Genomic DNA, 26,185 nt, shown 5'->3' on the forward strand with positions numbered 1-26,185 from the left:
TTTCCAAGCTGTCTCAGGATTTAGTCAGCACACATTGGCATGCCAATTTGTTGTTGGAGTCAATTTGTTGCCAGAGGCTACTTGTTTGTTCCTGGCTGCCCAGACTTGAAATAACCACACAGAAACTATATTCTTTGTAATACTGTTTGGCCAATAGCTTAAGCATATTGCTAGCTAGCTCTTATATCCTAAACTAACCCATCTCCATTAATCTGTGCATCACCACAAGGTCATGGCCTACCGTCAAAGTTTCAGTGGGCTCTGACAGAAGTGTCTGTCTCCAGCAGCAGCTATATGGCTTCTCATTGACTCTGCCTACTCTCTCTATGTATTTCTTCCAGGCTCGCTTTACTCTGTTAAGCAATTGGCTGAAAGCAGCTTCTTTATTAACCAATGCAGTAAAACATGTTCACAGCATACATCACTTCCCACATCACAGGGGAAAAGAAAAATCAGCAGTTCAATTCAGTCTGAGTCTGAAACTTCAAGTTTCTAGAGATGTGGTCATTTCACTCCCAGTGCATATCACTCAGTCTTCTATTTTGAAAACTGAATTCCACCTCTCAAAAAGGTATACTGTCGCTGAGAACCACAGAGCATAAGGATGTGATTTTGGTTAAAACAAGTGTTACAGATACAACCAGTTAAATAAAATCATGCTGGATTGATATGTGCTTGATCCAACTTGCCTAGGCTTCTTCACAAGAAGAAAAGATATACAGTGAGAAAGTGACTTTGGAAAATTGAGGGCAGTGATTGCAGTTTAGGTGTCATAGGGCAAGGTTTGGGGCTCTACCACAAGCTGGAACAGATGAAGGGAGGCCTTCTAAAGAATTGTTACTAGGCACAGCCCTGCCAGGACCTGTCCTTTGGACTTCTACTTTCAAGAACTGTCAGACAACATGTTTTTTTTTTCTGTTTGAAACCAACCAGTTCCTTGTTATACCATCTATGATTATTAAATTTCCATGATATCTTGAGTGGACTAAAAGATACAGATAGTAGACAGATCATTATTTTTCTGAATGTTGATGGGTGTGTGTCTAGAATGTTTAGCGTTTAAATTAATAGATCAAGTAGTAGAAAAGATTTTAGTGAAAGCATTTAAATAAAAAATAAAACCCAGCCAGACTACGTTCTTGGAACTTGCTTCTGAGGGAAGCCCTCAGTTGAAAGTGTAGTGACCTCAGATTACAAATGAATACACAGAATAATGAGATGAGGGGAGAGCTCTTCCACTCAGGATGCTCACACAAAGTACTTTATTGTATATTTGCATATTAGTAGATAATGGTGGTAGATATTATATTAGTATATTACTGTTCCAGTGTATTGTAGATAGTGCTGCTCTAATGGCAAATTTCTTCATTCTGATAATGATCTTAAATCAGAAAGAAATCATGTTCCTAGTGGACAACATGCTGACTTACCTGTAAGTAAGGAATCAATAATGTCTGCTGTGTTTTTTTTTCAATGGAGAGAAAAGTAAAACACTCTTTAAAACTGGGTAAATGGAAGTGTGGTTTTAGCTAAACAACACTAAACACACATTTATTGGTCTAGTCCTTCAACTTTCATGTTACTAAATTTTTTTCAAAAGTAGAATTGACTAGAAAAGCTTCAAACACCAAGATTAGAGACCATACACATACTAGACTAGCAAAACTACATACACATACATACATGCAACTACATACATACACATACTAGACTAGCAAACCTTAGAGTCATCCGTGCTGAATGCTATAGACTATGTGGAGAAAGCAGAGCTCTCACACAGTGCTCATGGGATCTCCAGATAACAGTGCCTTGGACCATTAGCTGCCACCATTATATGAAGTTAAAATACATACATCCTATATCATTCCAAATGCTTAGTTCTAGTTATTTACCGAAGATGTAAAACTCATTTTCACATAAAAAATTTACCCATGGACATTTGATTATTCTATAATCAAATTTTGAAATGGCACAAAGGCGGCTTCTTGTGGTTCAGATGTAGAAAGTTCCCTATGGATATGTAACAGTCTGTGCTATTGGTAAGAGGAACAGGGTCAACCATGAACTAAAACCTCCAAGACAGGGAGCTGTAATAAACATTTCCTCTTTTTAAATTGACTGTGTTCAGTGTTTTTGCAGCAGTAGTAGGAAATTGATTAATAATAACTAAAATATAAATAAAATATACAAACACATTGTGATATATCTATAAAATTCAGCAATTCTCAACAACAGAAAGCTATACCACTGACATCAAAAATACGAATCAGTACAATGTAAAAATTGGACTGAAACCACATACTGCCTAATACTATCTATATGGCCTTTATGAAAGAGCAAAAATTTAAAAATAGAAAATAATTGACTGAGGTAGAATTATATTAGCTATAAGGAAAGCAGGGAATTTTCAGGAATGCTAGTCATTGTATATTGGTGATAGTGGTTATGTAACCACACATGCTTAGAGATACATGCTAAATGACATGAATTTTTGCTACGAAAACTACATCTTAATATTAAAATTAAACAAAACACACTATTTGTGGAAAAATTAGGTCATTATGTACAAAGATCTCTCATTTGGAATGAAAAGGAAAGTCCTTAAAATAGCTCAGGATGTCTCTTTGGCTCTGTAATTTTCTTCCCGCACCTTGATCGTCTCGAATGACTCTGGACACTTTGCATCCCTAAAATCTATTCAGTAGGGTCTTGCCTCAGAGTTGTTGTAGTGTAGTTCCTTCTGCTTCAAGTCATAACTGCAGTGTCACCTTTGCAAGCAACATATTCATATTCAACTCTGGTCTACTCTTCCTTCCTCTGTGGTACTTTTCAGCCAAATACACGTTTTGCCAATTTATTAATTTATGTTCCATCTAACACGCTGCATAACGTATAACAGTACTTGCTGACACCTGTTTAATGAATGGACTAAGTATGATGACATAGAGGTCACTAGGTGATCTTCACTTAATACCGTTTATACCCTTTTATGATAGGCTAAAGCTAACTCCACCATAATTTGTAGAGAACTGGACATTTTATCTTAGTTCTACTTATATGAAAATAGGCAAGTAATGGCAAAAATAATTACCTGGGACATATTTTAAAAGCATCATCATAATTTTGTTAGGATAACACAAATCAAATCAATTTTAACAAATAACTTGTGAACAAGTGGAGAAATGGATGTCTTTTTGCCATGTAGCTTCTAACCCTCAGAAAGAAAAACATCACTTTCATCTTCCCTGGTCATTCCATCATTTTCTATACAATCTACACTGCACTTATCACATGCAATTTTTATTAGTGCAAAAATGTAAAAGTTAAAGGCAATCAAATGATTTCCATTACCTAACTTGTATGAAGTACAGAGTTACATAAATGGCCAAAGTATTCGGGATTAAAGTCATGAATTTTAAGACTTTAGAATTGTAAATCATCAAAATCCTTACATTCTTTTCTTGTAATATCTAGCTGTAAATACAGATATATTTGATAGTATTTATTTTAACTATTCTCATACCACAAAAAATTCCCTGTTTAAATAACCCAACACCATTCCTAGAGTTCTGACGATTATCTTAGACTAAATTTTGAGTGAGGTTTCTTCTTCTCTTAATAAGTAATGTAAACTACTGGATGAAATTTAGATTAGAAAAAATACAACAAAAATATTTAACAACAAAATGTATGTTTCAGAAATTTCTTTCAGTTGAAAAACATGTCTATGAGAAAACATATAAATCAAATTCTATTTAGGATGCTTAGTTTTAATACTAAAGTGGCAAGGGTAGGATATAATAAAAGGTCTGTGTATCAACTACTGATCATCCCGATGCAAGCACAGAAGAAAAAGTAAATTTTAGTTTCACTGCCTGCATTATAGTTCAATAACATGTTGTGACTGTCTAGTCATTTTGTCATATTCAAACCATCACTGCCTCCAAACTTAACTTGTTTACAAATATCTTCCTGCTGTTGAGTTCTGACATTTATCCATAACAACAGCAGTCTTATTAGATTACTTCACTGAATATTCTTCATGATTCCTCACAAATCTTCTATACAGCTTTGTCGTCGCTTTAATGAAATGCTAGAGGATGAATACTTACACAGAGGTTTATTCGATTATAGTTTTGGAAGGTAGAAGTCCAATATCAGGCTCATACGTCCATCTGCCACGTCTCTCATGAGGCTCTCTTGCTGCCTCATGGCATGACGTGGTAGAAAGAAAAAGAGGGGGAGAAATCTCTGAACAGACGGAAACCAAACATGTCATGTGGGTTTTCTTTGTAGAATACACTCATACTTTGCATTGCTAATCTGGGTTTGTGGGAATCAGAAATTGTATAAACGTCATTAGTCATGATAGTATCAGCTTTAGAGCCTGTTCACTTACCACTGGGCCTTATCTCCTCATTGCTCTACCATCTTCTGCTGCCACATGAGGACCAGCTTCTAGTCCATTTAGCTTTGAGAGACTCCTTTAAACCAAATCCATATCAAAGCCAGTTAAGCTAAAAGATTCTATTGCACCTAGTGATTTCTTGTCCTAGTCTTTCTAAAATAACTTCTCTCTTCCTAAACTTTATACTCACCAAATCCTCCACCACCACCTCCTTAAGTGGGCTGGCCACCAGTTATCACAAAAAAGCTTCATTGTTTTATTCAAATCTGACTTCCCTCTTCCCTGTGAATGGTTGTCAAATTTTACCCATTCTGCTCACCATCCATCAGCTCTAAGTTCCTATTGTACTCATTCATGCTTTCTCTTGGTTCTTTCTACACAGCAAACTCTCCTTGATTCTTTGACCAGTCTGAGAATGAGTTCTATGCACAAGTACGGCAAGTACTAGCATAGAAGCTTCTCTAGAATGAGTTTCTCCATTCTGAAGTCACCTGTGGTGTTGAGAAAGGCATTGTGGATTCAGAGTTGTCCACCAGCTGTCCTTAGATGTCTCCTTCAGGAATTCCCCAAAGACCTTGCACAATTGTCGGAAAACAATTCTCCTGTGTTTTAACCCTGCCTTAAATCCCTGGCCCGTGTGGGGATTAATCACATCTCTAGAATTGAACTGGGGAAAGAAGATAAGAGAAAGATGTTCTTGTTGACCTAGACTTTATCAGGGACATAAATGACTTGGGTCAAATCTCTTCTGTTTTCTACCAGTAAATTTCTGTGGCTGTAATAACATCAAGCTAGTTTCTGGTAGATGGGCACTGGTTCAGTTCATGCTGAAAAGCTCAGAGGCTGATGAAAAGAACACTTTCCAGACAGATAATTGGGCTCCTAATCCTGTTGTTTTGTTGAAGGCACTGGCATTCAATCACGCACTTTTTCTTGGAGCTTTAAAAAAAAATGACTTTGTTTTCCAGCCAGAATCTGCCATTACAACTGGACATTGACCCATGTGTCAAACACCATGTGACTGAATAAACTAAATGGGTGGGGTTAGGTTTGGGGTGGGGGTATTTATTGAACATCCATTTAAAGGTGGTATTTGAATTTTTGCATGCTCTAATCAAGATATATATATATATATACATATATACATACATACATATATATATGTATATCTGTACTTTTCATCCCACATAAAAACTCAAGTCAGAGATTTAATTAGGTTGATTTTTTTTTTAAAGTATGAATTTGAGGGAGTCAAATGGGAGGAGTTGGAAGGGGAAGGAATGGGTGGAAATGGTTTAAACAGAGTGCTCCTATGAAATTCTCAAAAATTTAAAAAGTAAAATAGAAGCCAAGACGGACTATTAGAATTCAGAGCACTTCACATACGAGCCACGAAACTTCAGAGGCTATTGTTCAGTGGAAATCAGATGCCAGGCACATTGTTTCTCAGTCTTGATCTGCCCCTAATCCCCCAAGGGAAAACCTGGCCCTCCATGTGCCAGTTCAAAGGTGGATTTAAAATAGATCTCTAGGAAGGAAAAGAATGCTATACCTACTCTTCTGTCTTTCATATTTTTAAAAATATTCAGAAATGATTTTACAGTGTGAATATTAAAAAATACAGCTTAATTTTAATCTACAATATAATTTTATGAGTTATTATATAAACAGTATTATTTGGAAAACTTCTTTAGAACATAGTGATTACCTGCCTTAAAGGAAGATATAAAAAGATAAGGCCAGCTTCAAGCTGTGCATAGGACCAGTAATTGTATGTTTAAGGCAATTAAAAGATTTATTGAATCTTGTTAAAAGTAGATTGACAGTCATGTTAAAGAAGGATGGGTTGTTTATTTGGGGCTACTTTGCATGGCTGGAAGTACAAATCATTTTAGATACAATGTACTTTCAATCACAACTTAAACACAAAATAACTAGCAAAATCACAGGCCCGCCATCAGTATACAATGATTATGTTCTTAAAAGAAAGAAAGAAATCCAACAATTAATATTGTTAAGGTGCAGTAACTTTTAAATAAAATATTAGCACCATAGCAGGAAAAATGATCTGAGACTGTTGACCACCTTCTTCTTACATAACTAAATAGAAACATTTTTTTTTCCCAGAGCACAAATATTAATTTGCAAAATCAGTTCTAGAGTAGTTAATATCTCTTCCTCTACTTGCTTTTCAAAATGTTTGCCTCGTTCCCCTGCAAGGAAAAATATGAAGTAAAAATTTTCACAGGATATGAAAATCGGAGAAATCTGAGCTAAGCGAGCCAGGTACTTCAGCAATGGGTCCCCACGGAAGCAAAAGTGGACATCTCCCTGCGGATCGTGCTGAAGGGCGACAGCTCCAGCTCTGTGGTGTACTCGTTGTCGTTGTCGTCGCTGGTCACAGTGGAAGACTTCTGGATGCACTCCTCACAGCAGCAACAGCAGCACTCCATGAAGGCCCGGCTGAAGGGTCTGCACAGGCAGAAGAGGAGCACGGGGGTGACACAGGACTTGAAGAACAAGAGGAACTGGCTGATGATGTTGAGGAGGTCCATCGTCTGCTGTGAGACGCCCGTGGCCATGTAGGCAGTGACGATGTTGCAGATATTCTCAGGGATGATGCAAAACCCATATAAAATGGTCAGGGCCACCACCGTACAGTTCATCTGGCTCTCCAGATGGATCTGCCGCTTGTTCCCACGGGTACTGGCTTTCTCTGCTTTGCGGATCTTTCGTGCAGTCACTAGCGAGCAGGTGATGGTGAAAAGTGTAGGCAGACAAAAGTAGCAGCCAAAATACCACCAGAGCCGTGCACCGTCATAAGTAAGGGCCAAAACATAGATAGTGTCTGGTAAATCGGGAGAGATCTTTATGACACACCGTTCTGCAGGCGCCTGGCCACTAAAGCCCAAATCCTCCTTGCTCAGCTGGCGGAGGACAATTTCCGGAAGCGCCAACAGCAAAGCGCCAACCCAGATAACTGCAAGTTTGGCAGTGGTGGAAGAACAGTTTTCGATCATTTCATAGTACATCTGGACGTTGGTGGCAGCCCGGAAGCGATCTATGCACAGTGCACATAAGGTGAAAGTAGTGACGCCCAGAGAAGCCACCTGTGGGGGACACAGAATGCACAGGTTCTGAGAGATCATGGCACTGGAAAATAAAAACAGGAAGGAGGGGACAGCAAGGGAGATAAAGGGAGGGCAATATAAAAGAGGGTATAGGAGAGGAGGAGCGGGGAGGAAGAGAAGGGAGGACAAAGGAGGAGAGGGGAGGAAAATGGCAAGGGAGAACAAGGAACTGGAGGTAATGAGTTGAAAGCAGGAAAGCGCGAGACTGGGGAGGGAAGAGGAAACTAGACCAAACACTTATTTAAATCATTTGAGCCTGACAAAAAGAAAAATTGTAGCCTTTCTTGGGTGATGCACAGGTGTGTGTGTCACATACACACACACACACACACACACACACACACACACACACACACACACACACCATAGAGAGTGATGGGAGCTTCTATGAAGTTCTGGGTGATTTTTCTGTCACAGATAAGAACCTCTGGAGGCGGAAAGAGTTTCAGTCACTGTGAAAATGCCAGCTATCGGAACATCAAGATAAACAGCAGAGACTGGCTTGTGTCTCGTTTTTATTACTTCAAAGGTTGGTCACGTTTTCCCCGGTGGGACTGTGGACCGTCTCACACAGCCAGTGCCTCTGAGCTGATTGTTCCTCACAAGTTCCTTGATTGGAGATATTTCACCAAAGTTTCCTGAACAGAAATAATTGACCCTTTCTGTTTTTTTTTTTCAAAGGCATAAACTTTTGCAAAAAAAGAAAGAGAAATTCTCCAGGGACCAAAATCATGGAGAAAATGAATTTCAAGTCAGTTAGTAACGGCCCCTTTTCTATATGTGATTTCCAGAAATTTCCATGCTGGTGCTGGATGTCCAGATGCACACAGATAGAAGATAAACTTAGGACCAATGAAAGTAAAGGCTCTGGAAAGATGAAATAGTAGGTGCTGTCACCAAGCCTGATGACCTCAGGTCCCACTTTCTGCAAGAAGAGACCTAACATTTGAAAGTGGTCCTCTGACTTCTGCTTGTAAGCACACTGCTGCACGCATGTGTACATATACTAAATAGATACGCAAATAAATAAATGCAGTTGAATTTCTTAAGTGGGTAAAAATTGGAGCAAAGACTCACTTATGAGTTTGGGATTCCTCCAGTACTGACACCTTTAAGGGTATAAAGGGGGAAATAGAGAAACTTAACACCATGATAATATGGGAATCAGGGTAAATTTGTGGTGGTGGTTTGGGGAAGTCAATGTACATGGCATAAAGGCTAGAAGTTGCACCAACTATGTGGGATGAAAAAGTTAAAAATGGAATTTAAAATCATTAATGATAGAGATAAATATAAATCTTCTTTTGAAGGGGTCAGAGAAGTCACATGGATAAAGGAAATATGAGTTAACAAAATCAAAATCACAATGTATAAGACACAACTACCTCTATGTGCTATATGCACATAATAAAGCATAAAAATTATATTTGTCAGAAAAGTATACTCAAATACAAACATCCATTAAATGTAAAGAAATATGAGATGCTTAATAAGGTCAATGTACACATAAAATAACCATGAAAAATATATAAACGATCCAAAAGGTACCCTATTCTAACTACCGGAAATCCTCATATTGAAAAAGTGTTTGACAGATAGAATATTATATCAAAAACTCACTGCTCTTGTGTGCTTATGGTCAGATATCCAAGTAAGCCAATAGCTCCAACTTAATCAGAAAGACATTCCTGTCATTCATATACCAAGGCTTTTTCGAGGTTGCATACTCCTAATCAAAATATACCGTGATAGTTCATTTTGAGTGTCAATATGGATGGATAAGAAATACCTAGTGGACCAAGGAAGCATACATATGTTGTGTCTATTTTCAGATAGTTGTATCCTGAAGACTCTAACCTAGTGATGCATTGAACCCTAGATGGGCTTATAATGTGTTGGCTTTTATTGACATTGACAGGTGGTAAAAGGTGAGAGAAAGGGCCAGGTTAGGAAAGAGTAAGTCATTGGAGGGAAAGTCCTAGAGATTTATCTTATCTAGAAGCTTCCCTCAACCTTCCTTTCTTTGCTTCAGTCTGTCAGGAGGTGAAATAAGGATGCTTTACCCAAGCCTCCACCATAGGCTTTCACAACCATGATGCTCTACTTAAGCCTCCACAGTGAATCCATTGTGGAGTCCTTCCCTAAGTTGTTTCTATCAAAAGTTTTGGTCACTGTGACACAAAACGAACCAAGACACAAACTGCCACTTGTCTGCAAAATATTCCTTAAACATCACACTTATTCTAGTGAAGCACAGAGATACATAGTTGATGCATGTGCATATTTGTTGATACCAACACTAAGTCAAGCACCATGCTTGATACTGAAGATTTCAATGGGAACAAGCAACCATCCCTCTACTTAACACTCACCCAAGAATGGCTGAGTAATCATAAAGTCACAAGCTCAACATTGCATCACCTGAAACGATATTTAAGTAGATGGGATGTGTAAGCAATTTAGAGTTTAATGAATATGACCAATGTTTAGAGGTTTAAACAAGGACAATAAATTTAAAAAGGAGTTAATGATGCTTCAGAAAGAAAAGTCTTCAGGGAGATGAAATGCTTTGGGCTTTAACCCAGAAACTGAGTTAACTACAGTTGTTTCCATGCTTGTTGATAAGAATGTTTTAAACCATAGTTATTATATATCATGGCTTGGCAAAAATAAGAGCAAGGAAATTAAAAATATAATGCTAGTGTCAGTTTTTTAGATCCCAATGGGATCATGATAGCAAAACCATTATAATTCTCTGACATTTGCTGTTTATCTGGTACATTCAAGCGGCTGCTCTATCCAGAGCTATGCCAACATGCTTCAAAGGTTCTGTCCAATATGCTTTCTTCTTCCCACACATGACACATCACACAGCGTCCCTAAGCTCTAATATGAAATATTGTCATTGACTATGTCATGACTACTCTTATTATTATTGGTGAAAATAATCTTAAACTGGAATATAAAATTTTAAACGCATGAAAAACAAAAGGCAGGAAAATTTTCCAATAGAGTTCTATACGAATCAGATAAAGAGATTATGATTGAGTTTATGGCCCTAATTCTTGAAGTTCTTTTCAAAATCCTCCCAAATACTTGTATAAGAAACATCAATTGTTTTAGAGTTGGGAAAATAAAAAGCCACTTGTAAAAATCAACTTTCAAGTATGGAGAGAATTGGAGGGAGACAGAGTCACAAGTGATATAGATGCTCATTTATAAGTTTCACAAACAATTTAGAAATAAATAATAAAGATTAAAACTAACTTTTACAATAATGATCCACTCTTCTTGATGGATATTTGCTTCTCATGTCACCTCCAAATGTTAAACAATTCTACAACTGAGGTCCGCTTTGCATTATTGTTTTCTAGCGAGGCATTTTTTTTTTAATATCGGTAATCACACTTGGAAGGATTTTAAGCAGGATTATTATGTAAAGGTCTCCACCAAACAATATTATGTGGAAATTACAGCACTTTACAGATTTTTTCAAATCTCATATTTGTATTTAAGGTTTTGAAGTGTGTTGATTTATTTCTTTTAAAAATGTAAAATAAAGAACCCCTCAGATGCTCAGCAAATCCTCCCAAGAGTCTCTGTGTAGTCACCCTAAGGAAAATGTTTGTGCATGGTTCGCTTTCATCACCACCACTAATATTCAGAGTCCGTAGACAATTATGAAGGCCCTGGGTTTCCTTTTTCAAATGATGAATAGTGCTTGTGATAAGAGGAATCTCAGTAATGTAGAAACAAAAGACTGAGAAGATACAGTCTCTTAGAGGCTCAATGCACCCACTGGCTGATAGTTTTCTTTCATTACTTACAAAAAACACACTATTTAATATGGATGCCATATTCCTTTCCTTATTCTAATTACTAGTTTAGAGAATGCTAAATTCTGAACCACGTATTGCAAGTGTTAGTGTCTGAGTCAGTCACAGAGCATTTCATAAGAAGGAAGAGCCAACGCATGTGGAATGACAGGTACTAAATGGGAGTGGTAGATTGGTGCAGTGACTGGGGAAGCTGCCTCTTAGGGAGAATATGCTCCATGTCTAGAGAAAAAGCAAAACAGTTCCCAGGTTCCATACGGTTCCTCTCACAACAAATGTCAGGGCAAATTCAAGCCAGATTTACATGTGTTCCAACTTTGTTCATTCGTTCTCTTACTGCATTTGATTGGAAGATAGACAGACACATTACCAACGCTTCAGTACCAGGTTAGAATCCAAAACGCATCTGCTTTCCTCAGTAGCTGTCTAGAGAGATCATTCTAGGTTTCATGTACAAAATTCACATCGTTCCCGTAACAAGCTTCTTGTTTACAAATCATTCTTCTCTCTGATAGCATGCTTTGAAGTTTAGAGCCAGCAGAAATACCATGAACCCAGAAAGGTCCCAAGAGCTTCAGAAAGAGCTATTGAAGGGGACAGTAGGGAAATCTGTGCTATCCCAGATGCTGATAGCCCTTGAAATGTAGTTGCCAACAGCAACCGCAACCCAAATGTCAGTCTTAGACCTCGCTGCTCTCCTGCTGTCACCACCTGCAGACCTATTACTTCAGATATTTTCTCAAAATTCACTCATGCACTAAGTTTTATGATGTGGAAGAAAAAGGAACATGTAAAATGCTCTACTAAGTAACTCCCCGGACTATTTATAGAAGGCTTTAGCACAGGTAAAGATTTAGCTGTTTATTCCAGAGATAAATTGATAAAAATCATCAGAATAAGGAGCACTGGCCCAGTTTCTGCACACGCACATATAAAATCTACCTATGTAATTAAAAGTGCCTAAACATTAAGATAACATGAAAAGATCACTATCACAATTTTAAATATACCTGTTTACGTACAGCTAATTAAAAATTCTATGAGGATGAATAGTGCAATTATATGCAATTATACAACTGTATCATGAACTCTGGATCTTCTGCAAGTAACAACCATATCTGATGGCTAAAACTCACTGCAAAGCACGTTCTCGGGAGGAAAGCTGTTAAGCGTTGGCTTAGATAGATAATTCCGTGGTGCAGCACCCTGAGATGGAATGAGTGAGATGCCGTTTCTTCTTAGTTAAATGGCAATGGGGAGAATAATAAACAACATCAAAAGCAGAAGTGATAAACATTTTTGATAGACAAGACTATTTTTCAAGGGTAGAGAGAAGCTAGAAGCAGAGAGTTTGAAATACTGGGGAAACAAGTCATTATGGGCTAGATATCAAAATTCAGAAAAGGCAACAGAGTCAAAATAAAAACTCAAAGATCTTTCTTTCAAACAACAATGTCCCGCTGTTCTCTGTATCCCGGAGGAACAACAATGAAGCTCCTTCAGCTCTGTCCTGTCATCATCCAGTGCAGGGAGGCTTCAGGGAGCTGTAGCCATCTCCAGCATGCCTCCACGGGACAAAAGGGATGCAGCAATGGCCCCAGTCTGAAGACTGGCCCAGGGAAGCTGGAGATGCAGCATCAAAGAATGGGCTTAGGGGTCACTCTCCTTAATCACACTTACAAAGTGGCTGTCACAATTTCAGCATCATTGTGGATTTATTGAATCCTATCTTTAGAAGCAAAGAGGGTGTTAAATCAGTTCAATGCTTTAAAAATAAATTTGTGTCCATACACACATACATACACATATGCATACACACACATGCATGCATGTGTGAATGCATATACTCAAACATATATATATACACACACACATACCTATAGAACTATACAGGTTATATCATGCTTACTGGCAAAGAAAATAATTAATAAGTCATAATTGTGTTCTCAAATGGCATCAGACCAAAAGTATAATTGCTCCATTACTCCCTACTTGCTGCTATCTATCTAGCAAGTAGCCTTGTATATGAAATGGCTCTACTGAATAAACGGACTTGACTTTATATAATTTATAGATGTTTTCTGTGACTCCCATTACTCTGGGACAGATTCATGTATTTTAGAATCAACTGAAGGTATCAACTCAAGGAGATGAAATGAGAAATATAAGTTCCAAATTGGCTACAGATGTCTAACTGGCTTCCTAGATGACCAAATAATAAAACTTTCCATATTACCCATTTACCAAGGTTATGGTCTACATCTTCGCAACTAGCACCAATGTATTACTTAAGCCATTAAGTTGGGATACATTTGGGATTGGCCATTTCAATTACATGCTAACAATTGAAATAGTCATGAATTATAGCTTAAGGCTTTCATTCAACTCTCTAGGCTCAAAGGATGAAGGACACAGGCAAGCGAAACTGAGGACCACACAGAATTTGACTCTCAATATGCTTTTTGTTGGTCCTGACAGATACAGTGACCCTCATAAAGACGAAAAGATTTGTCTCTTCTTTAGGAGAATAAGAGCCCAGAACGGAGGTCATCGCTTCATCTGCCACTCTCATCATTAACAGGACCATTTAATGTCTGAATGGCAACCCAACGTTTCTCTTATATGCTGGTGTATTTTAAAGATGGAGCTGGTGCTTTGGTAACATTTGCCAGTATCAAGATTTATTTGGTGCTTGAAAAGGAGTGCTGACCGAAGCCACTCATTACACAAGTTACATGGCATTTTATAGTTACATGTTTTAATAACCCAAACTAGACTCCACTTTTAATTCATATAAAAATGTATTCCTAATTGTTGTTAGGTTAAAATGTGAAACATTTCAGTTCACATCCAGTACCACGAAAGAGAAGCTATCATCTTCCCCTTGACCCTCTTTGATAAGAGGAAGGGTGCTCTAGACTCCTCCCTCTACTGTGGAATCTGGAAAGTTACTTCAGTGAAAAGAAATAAAATAAGTATAAACAATATAGGGAATTTTAAAACTATAATAAAAGTGGCTTCATTTGTAGATGGCTTCCAAAGTTTGCATCTAAATGTTGTTATAGACGCTAACCAATCAATACAGATACTTCATAATGAAGCAACCCAAATATAGTTCCCTTCCTAGAAACTGCAGTGCTCTTTGGGGAACCTATTCATCCCTGGTAAGGGTTAACTAGAGAAACTCAACTGAGTGATTATGGAACTCATAGATAGGCTCTGACTACCAAATGTCATGTTCTTCTGGGAAGTTCATGTTTATAATAACATGGGTCCCAGATTTTTGCTTGGCTTTGCTGATGACCGATTTAAGATCACTATGTTATAAAACTGAGGAGTAATTACATCAATAAGATATGGATGACATTGCCCTTAGGGAAGGATTCAGTGTGAAACTCTCTTCTTGCATAAGAATAAAATGGATTTCTCTTTCAGTCATAGGTGATTCTGAATGGTTTCCTAGGCGTTTTTAAGAAATATAACAGAACAAGGCAAAATAGCAATCACAGTGCTAACGGTAGGAGGCATACTTTATAATTCAAGATATAACAGGATGCATTGTACTCATTGCTCAAGGATTTCCATGCTTAAATAACTTCTGTAAAGTAGGGAAATTTCTAACCGAGGACATTAAAACTGTATTCTAACTTTGCTTTTATAACTGAAATGTTCAATACATCTATTTATGTAGTATCTTTTGTTTACATGGTACCCTAGAGAACAAGGGCATTATTGTTAGCAAATCCATTCATCTGGGCCATGAATGGCAATCTATTATAAGTCAGTGGTTACAGGGATAACACCCAGTCAGGAAAGGGCAGGATGGACACAGGGTACTTTCCTTTCAAGTCTAAATGGCTGGAACTTCTATGCTTTTGTCTTTTTTTCTTGAATTTTCCATAATCTTCATCCTTGCAATACCTCAGGGCAACTTCAACAGGAAAAGGATACTGTACACCAGGGGAGGGCTCATTCAATAGAACTGTTGTTGATCAGATCGCTGTAATAAGATGACCTTTATCAAAAGGTCTTCATTTTAGAGTTAGTACATTGATAACTATGGCAGGAACAGGCTTTGATTAATGTTTTCAAAACCAAAGGGTGCAAATATAAATAAGCCTCCTCCTCAGCTCTGAAATCAAAGGGTTCGTCACAACCATAACTCCACAAAGAGAAGGTTTCTTGCACCTTGAACATGAAAAATACTGAATATAACACTTCCATACCTAGCACAAGCCAAAGTTAGTCTGTCACACCTAGCCTATTTTATTTATATGTGATTTCTAATGTCACTGAGAAAACTATGCAAAAAAATACATCAACTGATGACTGCCATTTCAGCCTCCTCTTACATATTTTGCTGTTGTTTCAGTTTAAAAATAAGTTCACTCTACCAAAAAAAGACTAAATAAGACTATTTTAAAACCCTCATATTGGTTCAAAAAATTGTTTTGATCCCATATTTTGTCTTTCAATTTCCAGCTTTAATTAAGGTTTCCTTTCAACTAAAAATTTTATAGCACAGTATATTCCTTCTATATTTAAAAGTAAGGTATTTGGCTAAATATCTGCCAATTTTTCATTAATTTTAAAAAGAAAATTAGGCAATATTGGCACCATTTGTTTTAAGATACATGCTACCATTTTAAATGAACTAATTAAAGGATAATTTTTCTATTGCATATTAATTGCCAGTAATTAGAAATTTGTTCCAAATGTCCTTTTCCCAAGCTCACAGTTTCGTTTACAATTCTTGGTACCATTATGATATTTTCTTCCCAACTTAATGGGACCTGGAACTGAATCTGGGCAAATATCCAAGGATAAGCAACAGATTTTCAACTTATTTCTCTTGTCATTCCTTAAATCTATTTGCATAATAGTGAATATGCACTAATAACAGAATTAGTTGTAGTTGAATATTTCTGCAATTTTTAATGATACTGAAAAAGCATTTAACATGAAATTTCTGAGTCTTTAACTAAGAATCTACTACTGTAATCTGATAAGGAAATAGCCTTCCTTTTTTTCAATCCTCTTTAAAAAGGAAAAATATTTGCAATTCTGACATCTTGAAGTGAATTAATTTATCAAATTGTCTTGTAAGAAAGTTACTCAAACAAAGGACAAGACATAGACAGAATAGGCAAGAGGATAGGAAGGCAGAGCTTGCTAAGACAAAGCTATTTTACAACAAAGTCGCAGTTGTTAAATGAGTCTTAGACCTAATGAAACCAAGGCATTCTAAACAAAGATGAAATCAGTGGTATGGACCTCATTAATGTTAGGAACCATCAGAGTATGCAGAAAAATAACACCGAAAACAATCATAAACTCACAAACAGAAAGTATCTGTTCTTTATGGCAAGTTTGTTACTGTCCTTTATGGAAATGATCTAAAAAATTAATAACCACACTGCAACGAGGAAGACCCCAAAGTTTGAAGCTGTCATAATTTCATTCTCTACCCTGAAATTTTATATGACATCATCTTTTCTGGCACAAAGGATAATATTTTAATGAGGATACTTAAGAGTAAGTCTTGGCAACAAGGTTGAGTTAATTATGGGACCTTGGCAGGTAAGTTCTTGGGAGATAAAATGAGGAAGTACCCTTGAGGAATGGGAACATGACGACAAAATCAGAGACACACCTTGGTGAGTAGAAGCCTGTCCATCTCTTACCTTCCAAAGCCTTTATCTCAGATGCAGGTCTATACACTTCCAAAGTGATACAATTAAATATAGTTATAACACATTTAAGAGGAGCTAAAATGCCATCAAGGTCCATGCATTAGAATAAAGACCAAGGTACATCCTCACTGGCTCCACCCTTGGTTATACTCATAAGATCAAAGAAGTTTTTCTTTGTTTTTATTTTGTTTTGTAGCCATAGTTGGTTCCTTTTCTTTGTTAAAAGACACTTTGCTGACGTATTCAGGATACCATGGAACCCCTCAGGAACTCAAAGTCCTCAGAGTGTGCACTCCAGAAATAAACCCAGTTCTTGCTGAACTCCATTTTCTATGCTTCTTTGCCCAGTTTTGTAATAATGTATAAAGTCTATCCTTTGTCAGTCTTTCTTCTTAGTTTCTCTAAGCTCATATTAAATGCAATTGCACGGCTTTGAGATTATCAAAAATTACCCAATTTAATATATTGTTACATTGCTAAATAAAATTCCAATTAGTTAATGCTTGTATAGATGAACAGGACTAAAGTTATTAAGTAAAGATAGTTTATTTGGAATTTATATAAATTTTGTATTTTAAAGAAATTTCCAGTCCCTTTCTTTCTGCTGCCTTATTTTTTTAATTTTTTTCCTTTTCTTTATCAACAAATTTAATGATATTATGAAAACAAGAATTATAATATTTTCATAGTTACGATTTTTCAACATGGATCCCAGCAGTGGAAGAATTTATTAGTGGTGAGAATGTAACTGAAAAGAACATTATAGGGAGCAGAGTTATCAGTTGAATTTCTCCATCTTTGGTCATAATTCATTATGATTATGAAATGTTCTGGTGCAAGACAATGGTCTATATTCTGTCAATTATATTTCAAATAAACACTGATGGGCCAGTAGCCAGGCAGGAAGTATAGGCGGGACAACCAGACAGGAAGTAGAGGCGGGTCAATGAAAACAGGAGAATTCTGGGAAGGAGACAGCTCATTCCTCCCCAGTCCTGTCCAGACACTGAAGAAGCAGGATGTGACCTGCCCCGCCGAAAAAGGTACCAACCCATGAAGCTAACATAGATAAGAATAATGAGTTGATATAAGTTATAAGAGTTAATAAGAAGCCTGAGCTAAGGGGCCAATCAGTTTATAACTTATACGTAGATTTCTGTGTAATTTTCTTTGGGATTTACCAGCTGTGGGAAGTGGGCAGGACAGAAACCCCAACAAGCAGGCCCTCATGTTACAATGGTCCAGAACTTTCCCAAAACTTCATTAAAGTCTCTATTATGGTTTTTGTTATACTGTTAAGACATTATATTACACTTTCCAAACTTTAGTTTACCTGTAATATTCATCTTTGGAAAGTTGTACATATTTTTCTGCTCCCGTGTCTCCTAACACATTGCCCTTGACCAAAGAAAAGCCTAATACATTTGTAATGAATGAATAGGCAGTGGATCAATGAATGCCTAATGTCATATATGAAAAAAAAAACCTCATAGACACTGGTGATTTATTCAGACTGTTCTTAGTCATTTATCAGGTGCTATTTATTGTTTTATATATAACACTTAAGAGCTTAATGTCATCTAGTAACTCTAGGGGAGAAACAAAGAAAAATACATGTCTCTGCTCACGCTCCATTGATGAGCTTAAAGAAAGGTCTCATTTTCACAATAATCATGTTAGCTATTTGAAGCTGAAACTTGATTATTATATTCTTTATTTATTCAGCCCCAAATTCAGTTAACTTCATCATATACTTTTCCAGAATATAGTTGTAAATGAAAAAGCAGTCTGGGAAACTGATTCTTTTTCCCACCAGAATTGCCAGCTAAATATTTTCTCATGTTTGGAAATGCAGCAAAGGATTACAACGGGATCAATGAGAAGTCATAAAATATTTGTTAAGTACCATTCTCACAGATTGAGTCCATTTTCCCAGAGGATATTATTAGTAACTTTCAAATTGCTCATAAAACTGCATGTTTCCACTTAAAAGTCCATCAGACTACCTAATAGCTAATCCACCATTAAAGCAAATTTAGCATCTGCTGTGATAAATGTGCTATTACTTGAAAGAGGGGGGTTAGGAAATTCTGTGTAGAATTGCACACTTACTGGCCATGCCATCTTCAGTATCCAATTACCCTTCCTTTCTTCACTTGTCGGTGCTGAGTACAAGCTAAGGCAAGGAAAGAATCACTTGTTTTACATTGCTTCAAACCAGTATTTCCAGAGCCATTGGAAGTGTCATCTTTTTTCATAAGGAAAATATTCTAGATTTATCACAAATTATTTATGAGCAGAATTTCTGGTGAAATGTGTTCCCTTGAGTCATCTTTTACCTCTCTGTAGGAATCTGGTACTCCAGCAATATAAAAAGCTAAATTCGTGATGACCTGAGACCAACTGGAAGCCTCAAGCCCTTGCATGAAGGTGTGGTCCTTCAATCAATAGGGGAAGTTATATCATTTGGAACCCATATTTAACATCTAAACAAATAATTTTTGGCAATGGTCTGGGATCATCTGATACACTGATTCTCACTGACTTCCCTCCATCAACTAATGAGCAAAGGGCTATTCCGCATGCCATATTCAGTGTCTGAATCATCACATCTGACTTTAAACACGTGCTCCATCTTTGAGTAGCTAGGATGGTAGGTAACTCTTACACAATTCTCCTTCTACAACCCATACCCAAGCTTCCACAGCACAAAGGCACTATGTATGTCTATTTCTCTGAGTATTATTTTCCCTGGTGTCTATATGATAAGCCAACTTAAACTGATGTGTCTACAAAGATAACTCCCAAAGCCATCGAAGTTCTCTTCCCCACCTTCTTTCCCACGTTCATTTTTCTTTTTATTGCCCTTCATCTTTATTAGTTTTAGGCCCAGCCATGCGTATTATAATAGTTTTTAAAATGTGTCACCTACAAATCATGGAATTTATTGCAGAAACAGGATGAAAACTTATGAATAGCAAGAGTTTTGAGGTTCACATACTGAATCATGCTGACTGGCCTTATGATGCTTCCTTATCTAATAGATGTAGGGATAATTTTCAAAGGATACAAAGAAGTAGGGGAAAAAATCAAACCATTCTTTGGATACAACTCTGCTTTATAAGCGGTTTTTAACCAGCAAACAGAAACCTAGACTGATGAGTTTGTGGGTCTGGGTACCTCTGCCTAGGTACATTTGCTAAATCTCTTCCTTCATCATTAAAATGCGGCTGGATCCTACAGTGGCTTATCTGAAGTAATTTGGAATGGGTAAAGTGAGTACAGTGGATTCTGTGGCTCTCCAGCTGGTTGTTCCATCTCTTCCTTCAGGGACCAAGTATTGTTTCCTTCGGATAACGGAGTGTGGGTGTCTGACAGCCGTGGATTGCAATCCTCTCGAGAAATTGCTCCTCACCAAAGAGGTTCATTAGACTCAAGGTTATGCTCATTTCTGAAAGTTGTTTCTATCCATTGACAAGTTCATTATAGACTCCAAAGGCCCTGTTACTCAGTTCTTTCTTTCTCTTCATGGCTGCCCTAACACTAGAAGGGCCCTCTGGTGTCAGCAGAGGTCTTTGTGACATCTTCATACACAGTTCAAATTCCAAACAAGTGTTGAACCTGATTATAGCCCAACAAGCTTCATCCCCTCCCCCACCCACAACCATATACACAAAGGCTCCATCTCTGGGTCTGTGTATGCAGCAATCTCACTTGGGACTGTGAGCAAATCCTTTTCCCTTCTTTGAAAATAGCAGAAATGCAGTGTTTGAGTTTTGGGCTATAGCTTTTATTCTTAGAAATGGATTTTTGGAGTCTATTCTTTTTGGAGGGATACTTTGCTCAGCCTAAATAAAGTGTGGGGAGGGCCTTGGTTCTGCCTCAAAATGATGTGTCAGACTTTGTTGACTCCCCATGGAATGCCTTACCCTCTTTGAGGGATGGATGGGGGTGGGGAGGGAAAAAGGTGGAGAGAGTGGGACGAGGGGAGAGAGTGGGAACTGGGTTAGGTATGTAAATGAGAAAAAAACAGTTTTAAAAAATTAATCAATTAATTAATTAAATTGGAAATAGGAAACTTATACCATGGTTCAATAATTATTTTATAAAACATGCTAAAGTATTGTAAAACTCTTTCAGTGGAATGAAATGTAGTGTAAAGGTCGATTTTTATGTATATTGTAACAGTAAAACGCATATAATACAAAAATGTGTGATATAAACCATGTTTTTAAGTAAATATTTTCAAGCAAGCCTTCACTTCTCTAGAAAAAAATAAAATCTCAATAATGGATAAGAGGTGAGTCTATAAAAATTAGTAAAAAACTAAGCAAAACTGCAAAGAGTACAGGAAGAGTTTTACTAACAAGAGGCTTTCACAAGTCTTAGTGAGAAAAGTAAGTTGAAAAGCCAGAATAAAGTGTCACTGTGTGTTTGTAAACCCTCCAATTGGATATGGTGAAGCTCACCTGCAATCCCCATACTACAGATGAGGAAGCAGGAGGATCAGGAGTTCAAGAACATCCTCGACTACACAGTATGTATAAGGCCAGCTTCCATGATATGACACCCAATTTCAAAAAACTGAAAGCAAAATAAAAACTTCAGAAATAGTGAGAAACAAATTTAAATGCAAAATAAACACCATTACTTAGAAAAGATAGCTATCCTTAAACTAACCTAAGTTTTTATATTCTTTCTTCTGTTTGATACAACTTTTTTCACTTGTGGTTTTCCTTCAGTAACTTTGGTTGTTTTTTTCTTTTCCTTGTCCTTTTTTTCCTGCCTTCTTTATTATTTTTATGCCCAGTGTATAAAACCAACCCCTGCCCCAACCCTTTACTCCCCACTGAAACAAGTTAACACAGTTCTTGCTTGTAGGCTGCCTCTTCCATTGAACTTTTCATTTTATTTTGTAAAGCTCCTTCTTGCCTAAATCTTTTAGCATTATTAAAAACAAAAGCCAGAGAATGCTTAAACTAAAATTGCCTTTGAAAAGACAATAATAAATTGAAACATATTCTTTTATGTTCCTCACTTATGCCCTCTCAAATTAAAAAGTGAACTCTCTCTCCAGTATTTCGGAGTCACTCCATGCTTGGCAATAAGGGAGGCCCTGGATCCTGGTAAGTAGCAACAGCTGATTTAGCAGTCATGGATGGTCCTACATCTGAGCCCTGACAGAATAACAGAGGGTCTTATTGACTGTCTCTGGCTTTGAACCTTCTAAGTAGACACTGTTTTCTGTTGACTTACCCTGGAGTTTTAAGCTGGAGACAATGCTGAACATAGTGTCAACTGGTCCTGGTGCCAGACAGATCAGAGGCCCTGCAATATTTACAGTTCCCCTTCTTGTGTTTCCAGAAATGAAATGGCCAGACTGAATGGAGAAAATCAAGGCCCAGCTGGCTAAAACCACAACTGGCAGCCAAATACTTGGGCAGGTTCCAAGAGCTGGTGTTTAAAGAGGCCAATTTAAAGAGAAAATTCCAACTACCAGAGCGACGGCTGCCACAGTAGCTTTGGCATGAAGCTGTAAAACCTTCCTTGGCTCAAACAATTTTCGTTTCCAAAGTTTGTAAGCTTACTGATTTCTTCAGAAACATTCTTATCTTAAGAGTAAATCCCTTAAAAATAGCCTGTTCTCACAGACATAATAGTAGTAAATTTGTTTTATATACTTGGTAAAAGTTGGATTACTAGGGATGAGGGCTATCGTCTTATTTTTGTTTAAGTCCATTTAGAAGAATGACCTGTTTTTAAAAGTTTCTCAATTTTTAAAGGATCCACAGAGAAACAAGAAAGACCTAAGAACTTAAGTGAAGTAGTAGGATAGAGAGTTTTGCTAACTAAAACTAATTTGGGAGGTTCCTAATACGTCTTGAGGCCAACTGTAAAAAAAATTTTTTTTTGATTTTTTCTTATACATAAAATATAACTCCAGCTTTGGTAGTTTAGGAAGTACTCATTTGTCTTCCTGGGGGATGGGAAGATGGAAGAGTCACGATGAAACACTAGAACTTTAGTAAATATGCTAATGACTCCTTCCCCCCACCCCTTTTACTAGGCTTCAATAATCGCAACCACCAGAGACAGACCGTTACTTAACCCTGGGCTCTCTGATGGGTGCCAAGTCAGAAATACAGCCGTATCCAGGTGATGGTTGTCCACATTATAGGACCATCTTTTTTCACAGGCCAGGAGCAAAGAGGTTTGAGAGCGATTTAGCAAAGCTTCTTTCTTTCATATACACACATGCACATGTAAGTGACTGAGGGAAAGAGAAGACATTCAGAGAAAGAAGCAAGGGGTCCCACCAAGTAGTACCCCCAACCACTGTTCTTTGACTAGAATTCCGGAAACAGATAAAGGCAGTAACTAGAAGACATTACCTCGATATAGGGCACGATCTTGCAGGAGAAATCTTCCAAAAGCCACTTCTTGGTCAGCTCATGGAAGATGACCAGGGGTAGGCAGAAGAAGATGATGAGAAAGTCCCAGAAGGCCAAGTTTGCTAAGAGAGAATTGGAGATGCTCCTCATGTAGTAATTGTGGCACACGATGCACATCACCGCCAAGTTACCAATGATACCGGTCCCAAAGATCACCACAGATAAGCACATGACTGCATAGGCGCCATAGGACTCCTGGGTCAGGGGGTAGAAAGGGTTCTTCAGTCTCACGCGCCTGCTTGTGCTGTTTCCACGTCGCGGACCCCCTTGGTCAGGGATCCAGTCATCTACAGACCCGTTTTGTGGCAGTGCCCTGCCTGGGGGAGCAATGGTCCTCCCTTCGTGCCCCGCTGGAGGCTTTTGGTGGGAACCCTGGAGTTGTCCAGTTCTCCGTGGCCAGTAAAAAAGATCTCTGGGTTCAGGCTCCATTTTCACACTCTTCTCCTGGCTGCTACGGGGAATGCCAGCGCCCCTGGGACTCATCTCTTCCCCGTCCGAAGTCTGAAGGAAGAGATGGAGGTCCGTGGGGTCCCTTCTCCCCAAATTTCCCAATGGCTCTTTACCCTGCGCACCTTTCCACCTCCAGGCAGCAGGTGGCTTGGTTGGACGACCCAAGGGCCCAGCAGCTGCCGCCTCTTCACTCACACCTGTTTTGCCGTCTCGGGCCGGTGGGAGGTCCCAGGAGGTCGCCCCTCTCACCTCTGCTTCCAGTTTCTCCCTGGGCATACGAACTCGCAGAATGTCTCTCGCAGAATTTCCTGGTTCCCGGGCATCCCTGCTGTGGCGTTGGAGCAGTGGGGGACAATCGCCCCCGAGACAAGTTCCATTCTTGGCCTCAGAGCCAAAGCTCAGGGCAGCAGAGACAGAAACCTTCATCAGCAGGAGAAGCAGCAGCCGCGATGTACGCGAGAAAGGCGCGCCCCAGGCCGGCATGGCTCGCCGCCCCGCTCTTAGCACCGACACCTGCTGCCAAACTTGGTGCAGAGAGTTAGACACGTGTCACATACTCACCGCTGGGTAGTGGAGAGGAGCTGAAGACTACTGGGAAAGCAGGGAACAGAACTGGAGGGGGGGGGGACACAACACACCCCCTATAATCTTTCCACGTTTGGCGTCCTGTGCATTTCGCAGTCAAATGTAACCCAAGCTCTGATCACCGGAAGGTTCCCAGGGAAAATAGCAGATCCAACCAGACTGACCTTGAAAAGTTGCAAACACCACCCGATTGTTTCCTAATGTTGCGACTGGGCACAGCCTGGAGGAAGCCCCACGTTCCTCCCTGCCTTTGGGTGGTGGCTGCCTTCTTGGTAACAGTTGCTTTGCTATTTACATCCTTTTGGTACAGCTTTATCCAGTCGCTAGTCGAGGTCTCTTGAGAGAAAGAAAAACAAGTCCCCTCCACCAGGGGACTGGCTGTCACAATCCCACTCCCGGCTGGCAGGGAACCCGTTGCAAACAGAGCCAATGCTGGTGCTCAGAGGAAACTCTTGTCTGGTTTAACTCAGGCCACTTTGGAGGCTTCTGTTGCCAAGGAGAAGCCAGATTCGAAACCGGCGGCTGCTGTCAAAGTTGCTGCTCCTTCAGCTCAAAGTTGACAAGGGGCTATCGCCGGCGGTTGTGCATAGTGCCCAGGCGGAGTAGGCGTGGGGTGGAGGGAGAGGGAGGAGAGGGCGCTGCTGGTTTGTGCACAGTGCTGTGGGGTGTAGGAGCTTGTCACTGCCACCACCATCACAGCCCCGGCGGAGAGCGTGGTGCCTGGAACCGCCGCAGGCGGGTGGAGCGGTGCGTGGTCGCCAGGGGAGGTGGCCCGGCCTCTCTCAGCCGCTCAGCCACTGCGCGCGCTTCGCTCCAGGCCTCCTCCCACTCGTCCTCCTTCTAACAGAGCTTCTGGTTTGTGGAGAGAAGGGATCCCCTGGTGGTTTTACCACACACTAAACCCACACATGTTTCATTCAAGCCGTTCGCAGCGGCTTTCACTAGGAAGCTGTGAGCAACCAGGGAACAAGGGCGGCGGCGCCGCGGAGCCTGCATGTCTAGAAGCAAGGATGTGAACTCCAACGTCTATTTCCCTAGATATTCCAACCAGCCCGACCTAACCGTCCACCACCCAGGAGAAGGGGAGGATCTCAGGACCGAGGGTGCGGGTGGGGATCCCTGGAGAACGTAGAAAGGGCGAGACTCCGCGACCTGCAACAATTGGTATCAGCTGATGCGCATGCTCAGGCCTCACACTACCCCAGGGAATAGCGACACATTCACAGTCTTAGATTCCCTGGAGCAGCGGCAGAAGAGAAACAGAGTTCACAGGTTTCATTCAGTCCGTGAGAGAGAGGGGTGTAATGTGAGCAGTCTCCAGGCGCCCCACTCCCTTTAACATTGACTTTGAAAGCATCTTGCCTGGAGGTGGGAGCGAAGGCAGCTCACCAGAGCATAAGGAAAGCAGCATCCTTGATGTGCTCAGAACTGAGAACTAACAGCAGAGGGAGACCGAACCCCAGCAAGTTGCCCATGCCTTTCAAACCCTGTATAGCCATCATGGTATAGCTAATAAAACAGACAAATGCCCGCCCAATTAAGGCGTAAAAAAGAAGGAAGGAATAACATATTGTAAAATGGAGACAAACGCAACAACAGAATTATCAAAGAATACAAAAGAAAATATGAT

At 39.2% G+C, this 26,185-nt stretch overlaps 1 protein-coding gene across 1 annotated transcript; it reads right to left on the bottom strand.

The window, feature by feature from the left end:
• Positions 1 to 6,177: 6,177 nt before the first annotated feature.
• Gpr37 (G protein-coupled receptor 37) lies at positions 6,178 to 25,345 on the bottom strand. The gene is made up of 2 exons (XM_041675324.1): positions 23,461 to 25,345; positions 6,178 to 7,518 (listed from the first exon to the last, which is right to left on the bottom strand). Exons 1-2 carry the CDS (start codon positions 24,451 to 24,453, stop codon positions 6,700 to 6,702), a joined length of 1,812 nt encoding a protein of 603 aa, XP_041531258.1. The 5' UTR covers positions 24,454 to 25,345; the 3' UTR covers positions 6,178 to 6,699.
• Positions 25,346 to 26,185: the final 840 nt, after the last annotated feature.

The sequence above is a fragment of the Microtus oregoni genome, unplaced genomic scaffold, assembly GCF_018167655.1.
Source record: "Microtus oregoni isolate MIOR12 unplaced genomic scaffold, Mior012 000026F_ref0000081, whole genome shotgun sequence".
Lineage (NCBI taxonomy): Eukaryota > Metazoa > Chordata > Mammalia > Rodentia > Cricetidae > Microtus > Microtus oregoni.

Bases quoted from the DNA above. Each gene is read 5' to 3' on its own strand.
- Gpr37 (XM_041675324.1), bottom strand. From the start codon at position 24,453: ATGCCGGCCTGGGGCGCGCCTTTCTCGCGTACATCGCGGCTGCTGCTT. The intron at 7,519-23,460 runs GTAATGTCTTCT...TGTCCCCCACAG, and splicing joins AGATCGTGCCCTATATCGAG to GTGGCTTCTCTGGGCGTCAC.